Source organism: Lonchura striata, chromosome 3 (genome assembly GCF_046129695.1).
Source record: "Lonchura striata isolate bLonStr1 chromosome 3, bLonStr1.mat, whole genome shotgun sequence".
NCBI classification, from domain to species: Eukaryota; Metazoa; Chordata; class Aves; order Passeriformes; family Estrildidae; genus Lonchura; species Lonchura striata.
Window position 1 is genome coordinate 15,292,993 of NC_134605.1, and position 15,052 is coordinate 15,308,044.

Here is a 15,052-nt window from a genome sequence, read left to right on the forward strand (position 1 = left end):
TTTCCAGCTGTGAGAGATGACTGAGAAGAGTTTTAACAATTTAACAATTCATAGTATTCCTAGATAAAAAAGCAACTTTTTATATGAAATCAAAGCTGTATCAAATAAAATTTTTATTTCAGATTGTCACAGAAGTACTATGCATTTTTTCATCTCTAAGTTTCTTAACTGCTTACTGCTTGCCCAGTAAAACAGAAAAAAGCCAGCATCCTTTAAATCATCCTAAAGGGTTTCAAAATTGAAGTTTGAGAAAGAAAAGGAGTAACTGCTCATTAGTTATTTACTGCCCAAAATTGTATAGTTAAAAGGGCTAAGAAAATTGTAACTAAATACATAAATTACTTCAGTGGGATCAGCAAATAACAATTATAGTGGTATTAAAAACTCTTGTATTAATCTCTGAAGATTAATCAGATTTTATTTTAATGCCAGGCACTGAGAAGTTCAAACAATAGTAGTTCATGATCCATTTTCAAGACATTTTTTTACTAAAACATTTTCAACATGTCAAATACAGAAAAACACTCTCAATACAAATTTAAGTGAACAAAAGCTATTTGCCTTGCTAAAATGCTTCAATACCAGTCATAGCAAACAAAAGTTTATATTTGGAAAAGTAAAATTTAGAAGGTTCTGTACATTACTGACGTGTGCAATAGTGACAAAGCAACATTCATAAACTATTTTAGATCTACCAGTGTAGATCTGTTGGCTGATATCCCTCTAAAGTTGCACATGATGAAAAATGATTAATTGACCTCATTTTCTTCTGCACTATATTGAAAGGTATAGGAAATTATAATCTTCATTTTTCAAGTGGTATTTTTCACAAAAAGCTCAGCTACTAGACTGCTATCTGTCATATAAATTCTGTAATAGAATTTCAAGTGTAACAAGTGCAAGGAAACCAATTCCACTAAACTGACATCCCATGTCGAAATCTTTTTCAGGCCCTTTATGCCAGTTTTTAATTCCCAATTACACTAATGGACAAATGGGTCTTACAATTCCACTGTTATTCTAGAAGTATTATATTTCAAAATCTAAGATTTAAAGGGGGAACGGGTATGAGTTTGATAGCAAAATACATTTTGGCTTCTTTTTTAGGTTGTTGGGTTTGATGCCTCTACCACAGTAGAGGAATTTCTGAACACTCTGAACCAAGATACAGGGATGAGGAAACCAGCTCAGTCAGGATTTGCACTGTTTTCTGATGATCCCTCTGGCAAGGATATAGAGCACTGTCTTCAAGGAAACATCAAGGTAAACAAAAGCCTTTAATGGGCCGTGCATATAAAAAAATAAAGTATCTTCATTTGACAGAGATCTCTTCAAACAATGTAAAGGAAAACATTTTTCAGGCTGAAAACTGTCTTTTCCTTAATGGGAAAGGAAAGGTTTTTTTAAAAGATCACTTTTTCAGTTGCTGAAATTCATTCAGTGAACTACAGTTAAAAGCTTTCTCCAAGAGATCCGTATTATTCAGAGAAGTAACAGCTGTGTTAAAAAAGAAAAAAAAAAAAAAAAGTAAGCTGTTACAGTTCTTTAAAACTAAGGAGCATTAGAGTCAAACATGGATTTAGAGATTTCAGTCAACATTTCTGATATAGCTACAAAAGACGACCAAGGGAGGTCCAAGAAGTCATTGATTCTGGGGTGGAAATCCTGGGAAATTAAAAAAAAAGGAATGGTTCCTTCTCTAATACAGAATAGGCTTAAGGCTCAGTTTAAGAAATTACCAATTTTTGGTTTGCCATTGTTATGAATTCTAAATTTTAGCTCCCTCTATTGCTAGAATTAAATTCTTAGCAGTAAAGAGTGACAAAATGCAATATAATGTGTGCTTTAGTAAAATATTAGATACTTTCCAAGTCTTTTAGCAACTAATGAATCATTAATTTTTTGTATTTCTACTGAGTAGCTTTTTGCACCCTTTGGCCAATGTTCACAGTTGCACTTTTGAGTTACAAGGTGTGGTACAACCCAGCCTTAGTGATAAACAAGTGGTGTCACCACGCTCAGAAAAAATTACCATATGGAAAGGAAAATTTATAAAAGATGTACTTATTTTCTAGGTAACTGTAACTTTAAGAACTACTGATATTACTGCTTTCAGGAAGGCTCTTTCATGAAGGAATGGTGACATGAAGCCCAGCTGGGCTCCTAGGATCTCTGTTCCACCTCCTCCCCATCTGCCCACCTACACAGCTTATTATGAACCACTTTTGGTGCATTTTATAACAAACTTCATGCCAACTTTACACCAGTTACTAGAAAGGACCTGAAAAACTTTGGGATGCAGCAGAAGGAGAAGGCAGAGATCAAAGGCATTTGATTAATTATATAACAACTTACTCTGTGTTATTACACATTCATTGGCAGCTGCTGAATCAAGTACCTGGCCTTTCCATGTTATGGCTTGTTTCCAAAGGTAGTGCATGTGTTGCAGGATAAACAAAAACCAAAAATGTTAATAATTAAACACTTTGAATAAGAAATACTAGTAAAGTTATACTTCAGTGAGTTTAAAAATTCAAGCTGTGTATGTATCTAATAGGTGATTGGTAGAGGACATTAAAATAAGTTGACAGTTTCTTTTCAAGGTGTTTTCAAATAGGAAGACATGCCAAAGCAGTTTTGTATTGCTTTTCTTCTAGATCTGTGATATTATTTCAAAATGGGAGCAAGCCAGCAAAGAACAACACCCCGGGAAATGTGAAGGCACAAGGACTGTCCGGCTTACTTACAAAAACAGGTTTGTTTAGCAAGTCTAATATCTCTGCCTTGTCCCGAGATTTGTTTTTCAGTTCCTGCAGTTTCTTCAGCTGAGAAACACTGGCTGACTTGAAGCATGCAACAAAAATAGTAAATGGGTGTAACTGGATAATTTTTTTTAAATAACCTTTTTTTGGTTCTTAAGAGGTGAGCAGGGCTGCAAAAAATCCCCACTGAAGTCAGAAGACTGACATTAGATATTTACCCACTGGTTCAAGTACAAGTGCTGCTCTGCTAATGTGTTTTGAAGCTGAAATAAACATGTCACATTCAGAGCAGATACTGCTAATCCTCAGAGCTAATGCATTTCCCTATCTTCTTTATTTAATAACTTTCTGTCTTTTCTGTAGGCTTTATTTTTCTGTTCAAGTTCATGGGGAGACAGACAGAGAGAAGCTGCTGCTAGTGTATCAGACAAATGATCAAATAGTCAATGGACTTTTCCCTGTAAACAAAGAATTAGCGATGGAATTGACAGCCCTTTTAGCTCAGGTAATCTTTATGCATGGATAACTCACACAGCAGTTTTTCAGGAGAAAATCTTAAACAAACTGATCCAGGATTGCTTGACACTCAATTGACCTCCACCTTTTACATAGGAGTGTGCAGGAAACAATACAGACTGGGCTGGAATCTTTTTGTAAGGCAATTCTTAACTGAAGTGGAAATGCTTTACAGCATTCGCTGCTGCTGGGACCAGTATGGCAAAATGTGCTTTCCCTCTTACACATCAAGGCCCTCTGGCATTTATCATGTAATCATGTACCATTTCTTCATTCACTGTTCCTTCTGTGATTTCTGCTAGTTAATTCTCCAAAGTAACAGCTCTTCAATGTAAGTCTGAGTGCTTTACTAGACATGGTCTTGATAAGATGTTTTATTTTTAAAAAATTAAAAGCACAAATGAAGGGTTTTGAGAAAGTCATTGAATGTTATTATTAATAAATGTAAACTGATTTCTGTCAGCTGGAGATACAATAATCTAAGAGCAGAAGTAATATTATGTCTGTACAATTTGTGTTTGATATTTAACTTTTTTCTATGGTAGATAGAAAATAAGAAAATCACTAGTGTGACTTTTTCATCAGTGAAAAATATACCTTATTTGACAAATTTGTTTTCTTTTATACTTGGTAAAAAGATCAAAAGATAGTTCATAATATCCAGCTAGAAAATTACAGTAGAGTAACAAAAAACTTTTTTCATGGACTTCCCCTTAGGTAGAGATTGGAGATTTTGAACGGCCTTTCTCAACTCCAGCAGGGCAAGTCAATTCCCAGTCCAAGTCCAACCAAACACTAAAGCAAGTTTTGGAGAGATTCTACCCTAAGAGATACAAGCAAGGTTGTTCAGATGAACAGTTAAGGTAAGATGGGATTTTTGATTCATATTCTCTAAAGATCTAGGCATGAAACAAGGAAGTTTTAAATTGCCATTGGGAATAATGTATTGTTGAGCTATATTTGCCTAAACCTGTGTTTGAAACTCATTTTCTTGCTAATTTAAACAAGTCATTTCCTCTGCACATTTCTAATATAAACAAAGGACCATTATTAATAACACATTCCAGCAAAAGATGTAGCATTTACTACATAGTGTTACAAAATCCAGGGATTTTGAAATTCATGTTTTTCTTATACAGCAAATCTAAATGAGGTCTGAGTGTGCACAGACTGAAGAGTTATTGAAGGAAAGGACATGGGGACGTGATCTGTTTGTTATTCTTGTGTGCAATCTCTGGCAGCCAGTCAAATTGGCAATGTGTAACTTAGAGGACTTACTAGTAAGGTACCACTTTATTTAAAACTAATAACCTGCAAGGCATTTAAATCAATACCTACTGACATGAAAATGAGTAGAACAGTGTAATAAATTATCCAAAGTCAGTGATACAGCAGTTTTGAAGTCCAGTAAATAATCATAGAAAAGTTCTTCAGTACAGAAAATTTTCAGGTTGAGAAAATTTAAAGCTATTATTATATGCACATAGTAACATTCTTACATACTCAGAAGACAATGGGGCACTCAGACTTACGCAGTTAACTTCAAAGAACAAATTAAAAAAGTCTCAGATTAGATTTAATTAATGGAAGAAAAGTGAAATATCTGTTGAACTGTTTAAGTAGTCCTACACTACCAGCTGGCAGAGCTGAAGATCTGTGGCATGGGAAGAATCACCCTGTGCCTGCCCTGTTGCCTATATTGATTTTGCTAAGGGTGCAGTTTGACTTCATAAACAGCAAGACCAAAGCTGCAAGTGATGGATCTACCTTTACTACAAATTAGCCCTCCCTTTTCTTGGGCTACATCTAATAACCTTATGGCTGCTGGGTAAGTCATCCCTGCAGGTCAGTGTCCTAGAAAGGTATTCTGGGCTGGGGGCTTTTTGAGAATTAGTTTTTACATAGTATTGAACCAGTGTGCTAAGGAGCCACAAATTCACAAAAGAAGCCAGAAAAAAAGTCCCAGTGTGAACATCAGGAGTAGCATTCTGGGTAGCAGTGCCCAGACACGCTAAAAGGGAGTAGTGTTAAGCCACGTCTTTCACGCCTCCTACCAGCCACAGGTAAAGATATGTGCTAAGCTGGATGGATTTTTGGAATGACAGCTGACATAGCTGTTGAGTACTGATAAAGGTACATTGATTCTCTGTAGAGACACATTAAAATCTGTCCCAGACTTTCTGCCTTTCTGCTGCAACTGCTACATCAATATTTAATCATAATGTTTCAGAAATTAGAAGATACTTCATAATTTCCATGTGCATTAAAATACTAAATGACATTGTGGGTTTATTTAATACTGTATCAGTGATAGTCCTTGTATTAACTGAAATTATCATTTTAAGAAATGGATTCTCTTGTTGCTCATTAAACTTTCTGTGGGCAAGCATTGGAATTCCCTTCAGTAAGTAAATTCCATCCTTCATTTCAACAGACAGCTTTGCCAGCGACTGTCGACAAGATGGATGGCTCTCCGTGGGCACAGCGCCGCAGACTGCGTGCGCATTTACCTCACTGTGGCCAGGAAATGGCCTTTCTTTGGGGCTAAATTGTTTGCAGCAAAAGTGAGACATTTTAATGAGTTTGATTGGGGAGTGGGATGAGTGGCTTAAATATAAATATAATTTGCAAATAATAGCATATTTTTGTTGAAAATATCTGTGTATACATGAACGGATTGAATCTCCTGTCAAATTACTTTTTAAGTCATACACTGGTGAAATATAACAGCCATAGTACTAAGTGTATCATAATAGTAGCTTTCCAATACACTTACTGCTTGTTCTGCACTATTAATCTGTGCTTCCATTTCCTTCTATCTTAATTTAAGATAGACTTTTAAGTTTAGACTCTTTTTACCTGGTAAATAATAGAACATTAGATGGTATCATTAGATGGCTGTAGAAGCTCAACCTTGCAGAAGCACTAAATGTGGTTAAGGGTATTTAGAGCACTCCCTTCTGTGCTGGCCTCTTCTCAATTTCTCTGGTATCTTAATTCCCTTGATTCAAATAACTGCTCTGTTAAACAGAAACTGTCACCTCATGCCTTCAGTTTTAATAGGTAAATCCAGTGTGTGTGTAAATATATATATATATATATATATATATATAAAATTGCTTGTCAGCACTCTGTTCTTTGTGTATTTAGATATAAATATGTATGAGCAAGTGGACAAACTGACTATTTTATTAATGAGACTATATATTTTATTGGACTAAGCACCAGGGTAGGTTTCAGTTGTATTAGTTTTGAGTTCATCATTCTGCCAGTGGCCACCCACATGGCTTTGGGCAGGTGTTTCAATTCCTTTACTGAAATTTACACTGAGAGGGAACTGAAGTGAGAACTGTGGATGGAGAGAGGTCTATAAAAGCTGAGAATGAATAATTATTCACATATTGCCTCATTTTGAAGTAGTAACTAAAGAACATTTCTCATTGCAGCCTCTAGCAACAGCCTCAGTTGAGAAGTCTTTCATATGGTTTGCTGTCCATGAAGATGGCATAAGCATCCTGGATTACAGCTCCATGGTAAGTGAAATTGCTATTTTAAATCTGGTCAAGATAGATTTTTGTACTAATTATATGGAGAGATTCACCACCATACTATCTAAAAGATGGCATTAGCTTTCCATGCTAAGTTATCTACTCCTTCTCTTAAAGCAAAAATTCACTCCTTTTAAAATGCTTTAATGTTATCATCATTACAGTAGCACTACTAATAGAAATAATGAATTCTTTGCACTGAATTTATTTTTGTTTATCAGATACAGTTTTTATATCATTTAATGAAATGTTAATGTTTTAATCATTCAGATGTCAGTAAATCCATAGTTATTGTAATGTTATTACAATAACATTAATTTTCTTTTCCTGGAGACTTAATTTTCCAGTATTATTCATAATACATATACTCTGCAAAGTGCAGTTACGTTAATAGATTGTTATTTTCATTGTATTATTTTTGTTTAATAGTAGGTAATATAACCCAGTGTTATTTAATTATGTCATTTTAGTCTCAGATTTTTCTTTGATTTGTAATACAAGTTTTCATAGAGAACGACTCGTAATCAGTGTAAAAAGCAATGCCTGAAAAGATCCCTGCTTTCATTTATATCCTGCAAAGAAAAAGAATGGCATGCTGCTATTAGCAAGTGCTAATATTGAATATCAGAAAATTAAAATCTCAGCTTTATAATTGTGCTGATATGGGCCTTTTCATTACATTTCTTTGCAGTTAAAGAAATAATAAAACAAAGAGCATGAGGAGAGCAAACAGCAGCTCTCAGGGAACAAGCAAAATGTGCTTGCACCAGCCTGCAGAGAGCTCTACAAACACTGCTCCTGGAGCTGTGGCATTTCTGTAGGGCATTGCCAGATTAAGTACTGGCAGGCCTTACTGACAATCAAGGAATGCTCAGCTTTCAGGGAACATTGAGATTTTCTGTAGGAAGGATCAGGGATATCGGAAATGAGGTTCCAAGTGGTAGAGATAATAGTATTTCAAAACTGGGGCAAAAAGAGGTTTACTAAGGAAGGACTAAGTCAGTTATTGTAGAAATGACAATGAATATTAAATGCAAACATCTGCAGCAAATTAATGTCAGACGTAAAAATAAATTAAATGCTGATCTTAACTCAAAGGCCCTTATTGTGGTGTTAAACCCTGAAAAGTAAGACTCAAGGGATGAAAAGTTGAAGAGCCTTGGAAGAGCATTTGTGTTTCATCAGAGATGTGAAAAAAAGAGAACAGAATTTGTGTGTTTGCAAAACATATAACTGCACAAAAAGAATACCTGGAGTTAAATTCCTTCAGATATCTCATACTCTGCCATTTAATTTATTTAGATACTGCTTCAATTTCAAGTGGAATTTGTAAGATTAACTTCTTTCAAAGTCAATCAAGATTTGGGTAAATGGAATTATACACTTGTATAATCTTCTTGTCTCTTTCATCTAATTAATTTGGAATAGAAACAGAGGTCAAACTTAGAAGAGTTATGATCTACAATGAAAATTCCTCATCATGAAGGTCTAAATGAAGCTATCCCAAAATTCATAGTTAATTTCAAGATTCATAAGAGGCTACCTCCATTGAAAAATATATCTGGAATTATTTTTTTAAAATAAGTATTTCTCATAATCTGTTTCTCCTGCACTGTCCTGCTTAACAGCTTTGTGTTTTGTTCTGTGTTTTGTTCTTTTTTCAGCGATTGACAGTTACATACACATATAAGAGCCTGATGACTTTTGGAGGCTATCAAGATGATTTTATGCTGGTTGTTAACAATGCTCAGACAAAGGACAAATCAAGTGAAAAACACCTTTTTGCCATGACAAAGCCAAAGGTTGGTCTATTACCTAAAACAGTTTCCATCTGCTTTTGTGCTCTGTCTAGTGGGTAATCCCTAACAGATGTGAAATATGAAACACCTTTTTTAAATGTAGCCTGCTCAGATTACTGGCTTTTGCCAGATGATTTTAGAGAGCAAATAATTAGTAATGTCAGAACTAACTGTGACAGTACTGATGTGTTCCTGTTCTTTTCATGTCATTGTCTGTAACATTCCAAATTTTTCATAGAAGGATAAAGAAGGCTGATAAGAACAGAAATTATATGCAGTACCTAAAACTAGTCTGTTTGCCTAATCAGCACCAGAGATGATTTTTCAAAAAATACATTTGGGATCTACAGTGAAATTGTATAACACAACATCTGAAAGATCAGTCCCTTCTTAAATATCCTAGGATATTTTTACTTTTGGTAAAAGAAAACAAAACAAAACAAACAAACAAACAAATGCCCTGCTTTTTAAATCTAGTCTCTCCCTTACTGTTAAGACTGACTATATTAAAAGAAAAAAAAAAACAAAAAAACAAACAAAAACCCCCAAAACACAAAGTTCTTGCTGTTAGTTTGAACAAATTTATTAAATAACACAAAATTCCACATATAAATTTGGTTCAAAATATGATTCTTCATACAAATAAGCATAGTAAAATACACATGTTGAAGTTTCCCTCAAATTGTGCCCTTATAGAATCACAGAATGGTTTGGGTTGCAAAGGACCTTAAAATCACCTAGCTCTGACCCCCCTGCCCTGGGCAGGGACACTTTGCACTAGGCCAGGTTCCTCAGAGCCCCATCCAAGCTGGCCTTGAACACTTCCATGGATGAGGCATCCATAGCTTCTCTGGGCAACCTGTTCAGTATTTCAGCAAGGTTCATATGGGTCACAAAGAGAAAATATGATAAAAACCTTCCCAAAGTCTTTATTCCCTTCATCTACCCTGCATCTTGAGTTCTGTGAGCTCTCTGGCCAAACTTCTCAGGGTATCATCTTTTGGACTTCAATATCTCTCTCAAAATCAAAGAAGTTATTTAAGACTGTGGAAGACAAAGTATCTTTGATATGTCCTGATGGGAATAACATTACATTATTTGAAAGAGCAATAAAAAAAGCTTTATTAGTTACCTCCTTTCCCCCTATCATTAATTTGTTAAAGTACAAGTACTTATCCAGTTGATGGTGATTGTCACTTGCTAAAAAGTTAGCTATTTTTTCAGCAGTCAAAACACATCACTGTATTTTTCAAAGAGTTTTGTATGTTCCTGTTATAGATTCTTGAGATCACTCTACTGATTGCCAGCTACATTAACAACTTTCATCAGCTGAAAGGAGTTGCTCATCACCTCTCTGCTCCAGAATTACTGGCCCCTCAAAGTGGACAGAAACTCAAAGAGATGGGGAGCCAGCCACTTCCTGCAATCAACAGACCAACTAAATGTCCCACTTTGTTATGAAAGGATTATGTATCGGGATAATGCATCCTTGATAGAGGGTTTCTGCATGGACTCAAAACCTTCTGATGTACAAGATGTAGAGTGTAAGCAGCTCCATAAACAAAAGGAAAAGTGGACAGGTTTACGTTCATTCAGTTGTATGTAACAGGAGTAGCCCTTAAATTAAAGCTTTGCCTTAATTGAAAAGATGATGAGTCAGTTTAAGGGTTATGATTTACTGGGGGTGGCTTGTGCGTACAGCTCAGAAAAAAATATATCTGTTTATAATGATGGAGAAAGGTGTCATTGGAAAAAACTGTATAGATGTTACAGTTTTACAGATATCTACTCAGGGACCAAACTATCTTCAACTCTTCATCTCTATTTTTCAAAATTACACCAGTTTTATAACTTTCATTTTGAAATGGAATTTTTGTTTAGAAAAGCAGTCAAATACAAAATACTCTTCACTTCCAGCACCATCCTTATTTGCAATACAAGTATCATGGGACTAAAAGGAACAAATTGTGTATAATTGTTTCTCCTTTGAAAAAACCAAACACATAAGCACATCATGTAACTATTACAAATTTAAAGAGTATTCCCATGATACACTCTAGCCTTTGTTATACAGCTGTTCTACTTGGCAAATCTTCAGCCTTGGTCTGGTAAATTTCTAAATAAAGCTTCTCTTCTCCAGCCTTTTGAAAAAAAATCTAAATTGAATAGGCACTGTATTTAGTATAGTATTGTTAACTGTACCTAATTTCTCCTTTAATCCAGAATAATAATAAAATACAATGGTAAGAATGACCTCACAATTCAAAACAAAAGAGCAACAGAGAAAACCATTGACTGAAAGGTTGTGAGTAAACTTGGAGAGCTAAAATCCATGTACAGTATGTATTATGTATATACATTGAGTCAGAATAATATTTGCTTCTTGTTTTTAATTTGTATCTATCCATTTCCTATTATATTACTAATATAATGTTCTTGCACCCTGAAGACATGCTGCTGCATCTGCACTATTGGACCTAGGAGCACTTTCCAGTTGCCTACTTCAGGTGCAAGCCTCAGTGCTACATAGGTCAAATGTATAGAAATTACATCCATTGGGTTTCTTCCAGCCCTCTCTTTTTTTGTTCCAGTGCAAATAAGCCACTTCTGCAGGCTCTGAAATGGATCAGCGCCATACTCTCATAGATAATTTAGGTACAACCATGAAGAAGGTACTCAAACATAAACTACTGATTCATGGACATCTTACAGTTTCTACTTCAGCTCATGTTAATGGTTATAGATCAATAATCCCTTACAGCCAGTCCTCATTTGTTTGTTTTTTTTGTTTGTTTGTTTGTTTGTTTTTATTATTACTTAAACTGAAGTAATTTTACAATGAAAAATCTGTTTTGTGTTCTGTAAACATTTCAAATGCTCATACTGAGAGAAAAGGTATTTTCAGCTTTTTGCGCTCTGTTAAAAGCAGGGAGTATCCTCCCTGCTGGATTGGAAGGGAGATACAGGCCATGAAGAGCACATGGTCTTAAAAGGGGGAATGGCAGACATGCAAGCTGGCTCTTTAAAAAGCTCTCAAAGTCCTGCCATGGCTACTGAAATCCACAGGACTCAAGCACCACTTGATGAATGGTACTACAGGCCAGTGCTTCCTCTTGAAAATTACAACCAAACAACACACATACTATATCCAGATGCTTTCACTTTTACAAGGTGGAAAGGGCTTCCTGGTAACTTCCACCCTTTGGTGGTTGTTGGGGCACTAGGCCCTTCTCTTCCCATGAGGCAGGGCCAGCAGCAGGAGGTTTTACCTCCTCCTAGGCAGCCAGTCCCCTGCCATCATCCAGGGAAGCATCTTGGGAGCTACAGGAGACCAGCGGCATTACTTCTTGTGTTGCACCCCATGGGAAGTGATGCAGATCCCATAGTGAAATTCATTTAGGAAGTAATACCCCTTTGCAATCAGAATAATTAACTTTCAGATTTGAGAAGTTAAGGGTGTTTATAAATACATGCTACTACATCAATTAGGTCACAGTATAAAGCTTTTCAAATATGATTAAAAACTTCAATTTACGAACACAAAAGTCTTCTTGTAATCATGAAATTATGATAACCTGGAATACTCCAACTAGTAGTCTTCCCTAATTGCCCAGTTTCAAATGAATGTGGCAGATCACCTTTTGTTATTAGAAGGGAAAAAAGTGGAGCATTTTGCTAGTCAGCTTGATAATGTAGTTTTTAAAATCTTTGTTGAATTTTGAGACAACATGATAAAAATTACAAACAGCTGATGTGCCCATTTGGAGGTTTCATTAACAACATTATAAACAGTTGTTTTATAAAGCCCTGTACAGTCTATGAAGCAGAGTATGACCTTCCTGCCTGCCTTTGGGTAAGAAACTCTAGACACTGCTTTGCTTTTTCTGTTGAGCTCTTGCTGCTGCAGTATGTCTCTACATCATTGTAACCAAAAGCAATTCATGCATTAGTTCCCCATTTTTGGCATGACTTTTCAGACTTACTAACTGCTCGTTATGGGTCACCATTAATCCCACACAGTCAAATGACCAGAAATGATGTGTTATTTTATTAAATAAATGCACTCACAGTTACCGTGACAACACTGTGCTAACAATGGGAGCTGCTTCCAGTTTGATTAGCAAGAGTGAGGTTTCTGTAGTGACAGTAACCTCAGCAGACACTTCCCTTCAAGGTGACAGGGTCAGCAAGTGGAGTCCCTTTCACGTGCATGCACACTTCAAACACAGCTCTGCAAATCTCAGGGCCTTGCTCCATGGGAATCAAGCTCCAGAGCTACTTGAATACCACACAATGCAAGCCAGCAAGGCTGTAAATTTCACAGTCCAAGCAGATAATCTGTTCTGCCTTACCCACCAGCCCAAGTCACATGAGTGATTCACATCTCAGTCATAACCTTATGTCACCCAGCAAAGAAATTCATACTGTGCTACCTAACCCATGACTAAAGCCCAGGCAGGAACCTGACCTTTCTCACCTCAGCAGTGATGATACTGTGGGAGCTGTCAAATGAGCAGCAGCTTCTGGGACTGTTGCTGGAAAACTTCCTATGCTCAAAGCTTGCAGAACCTAGGTTGTAAAAATATTGGCAGGATGAGAGTAATATGTTAGCACATGCAAGGAGACTTCACCTTCTACCATGAACTTTAGAATACCTTTCGTGCTTGCTTTGAGTTAGTGATCAGATCAACAATCTGTGTAAATGATCAATGAATCTGATAATGAAAAAACACTGGTAAATGTATATACAATCTGTATAAACAATCACATTGCTTTGAAAAGTATTCGGAATGCAATGTAAATTAATATATTACTTGAACTTCACTTTGTCTTGTCTATTTTTGAGCAGCAGTATTAGCAAGAGAACAGCTGATTTCTAGAAGCAAGACCTATTTACTCCTGTAGCACACCAGGCAAATGATAAAGTTTTAAGGTTTTAATACAATACATAAATTTAATGAGTTTTGTTATTTTATATTTAAATTTTGTTTAAATTTGAAATAAAAGTATATATTTCCCTATGAAAGAAGGCTGATAGGTATTTGGTGTTGAAGTTCTTTGTCAGACTACCAGTTTTCATAGGTTTTAATGGTTCCTGAAGGAAGAAAATCATTCTTGCATAAAGGAATGCACCACTTAAAGCTTTAGGTAGAGCTTTAATATCCATACAGCTTACTGCAATCCATTAGTTTGAGTTAATTTTAACTAAGATGATAAGTAACTCAGTAATACTGAATTGAGGGGGGGGGGAAGTTGTGTGTGTGTGTTGTTTTGGGTATTCTTTAAAGTTTATTAGGGCAAAAGAAGCACAGAAAGTTGAAATATAAAATACTGAAACCTCCAATTTAAATTCCAGATTGGATTTCAGTACATTTACACACTTTTACTGTGCTCAGATCTGTACTGCAACATCCTCCAGATATGCCATCTCTGACGGTGACTAAATCACTGTAAAAATACTTCACTTTTTAAACTCTCATCGTTGCAGTACTACCTGCATAGGTCATAGTGCCAGGAGCAATTCCCACCATAGTTTTGCTCTCTTTGGCAGAGCAAGAGCAGCTTTGTCCAGGGATTTTGCTACCTCTAGATGCTGACTACAGATCAGCACTGCCTTAGTATATATACCAAGATATCAGAAGTGTTCTGTTGAACTGAAATTGATGAAAGAAATTCACTTAGACAGATATCAGCATGATCTGCAATGTATAACACTACATAATTAAGTTTATTTCTAGATTTTAATTAGCAAGAACATGGTTTCCATAGAAGGTTAGCAAATTCCTGGTAATTTGCATGCAAAAACCTGGAAGTAATTAAAAACAACAAAAATAGCCATATAAAGGTTACTGGAACTGAAACGGAGTGATTATGCAAGCTAAATTTAGGGGAAAAAAAACTTATTTAAAGAATGAACATTACTTAGGGTCAGTGTTAGGATACTCAGCCTTCTTTGGGTAAGGAAGAAGGAACAGTTAAAATGAAATCTGAGTTAATCATTATGAATATGGCCATTTTCCTGGCTTTAATCAAACAGACAATAGTGATTTTAGTCAGGTTTTTCTGTCTCTACTCTCTCAATATACAAATCAGCTCTTCAGCTACAGAAGAGAGCTGTAATTGCTGTCCTGAATTTTGGGCCACTTCTCTGATGTAGGACACTTTAAACTTGTTGGGTTCACCTACATCCTATGCCCCTTTCATATTCAGGGCCATCCTGCTGCTTTACTGCACCATTTAAATCCTACTTTCTAATCCAAGCCCAGCGTTTTTGGACTTGATTTTTGGTTGTTTTATTTTAAATAATCCAGCCCATGTTTGTTACAGTGTCTTACTTTGTATGCCCCTTGTAACTACAAAGTCATAGAAACCCAGAATGGGTCGGGCTGGAAGGGACCACAGTTGGTCATCTGGTCCAACCTCCCTG

At 35.9% G+C, this 15,052-nt stretch overlaps 1 protein-coding gene across 1 annotated transcript in view; it reads left to right on the forward strand.

Annotated features, from left to right (window-relative positions):
• PLEKHH2 (pleckstrin homology, MyTH4 and FERM domain containing H2) overlaps window positions 1-12,977 on the forward strand; it is a 53,275-nt gene extending 40,298 nt beyond the window's left edge. The window contains exons 24-31 of the mRNA XM_021526437.3: window positions 1,108-1,263; window positions 2,658-2,755; window positions 3,126-3,267; window positions 3,996-4,141; window positions 5,713-5,842; window positions 6,725-6,811; window positions 8,491-8,628; window positions 9,904-12,977. Of these exons, the coding sequence (XP_021382112.1) occupies window positions 1,108-1,263; window positions 2,658-2,755; window positions 3,126-3,267; window positions 3,996-4,141; window positions 5,713-5,842; window positions 6,725-6,811; window positions 8,491-8,628; window positions 9,904-10,086 (1,080 nt within the window). The 3' untranslated portion in view covers window positions 10,087-12,977. The remainder of the gene's footprint in view (window positions 1-1,107; window positions 1,264-2,657; window positions 2,756-3,125; window positions 3,268-3,995; window positions 4,142-5,712; window positions 5,843-6,724; window positions 6,812-8,490; window positions 8,629-9,903) is intronic.
• The last annotated feature ends 2,075 nt before the right edge of the window (window positions 12,978-15,052 follow it).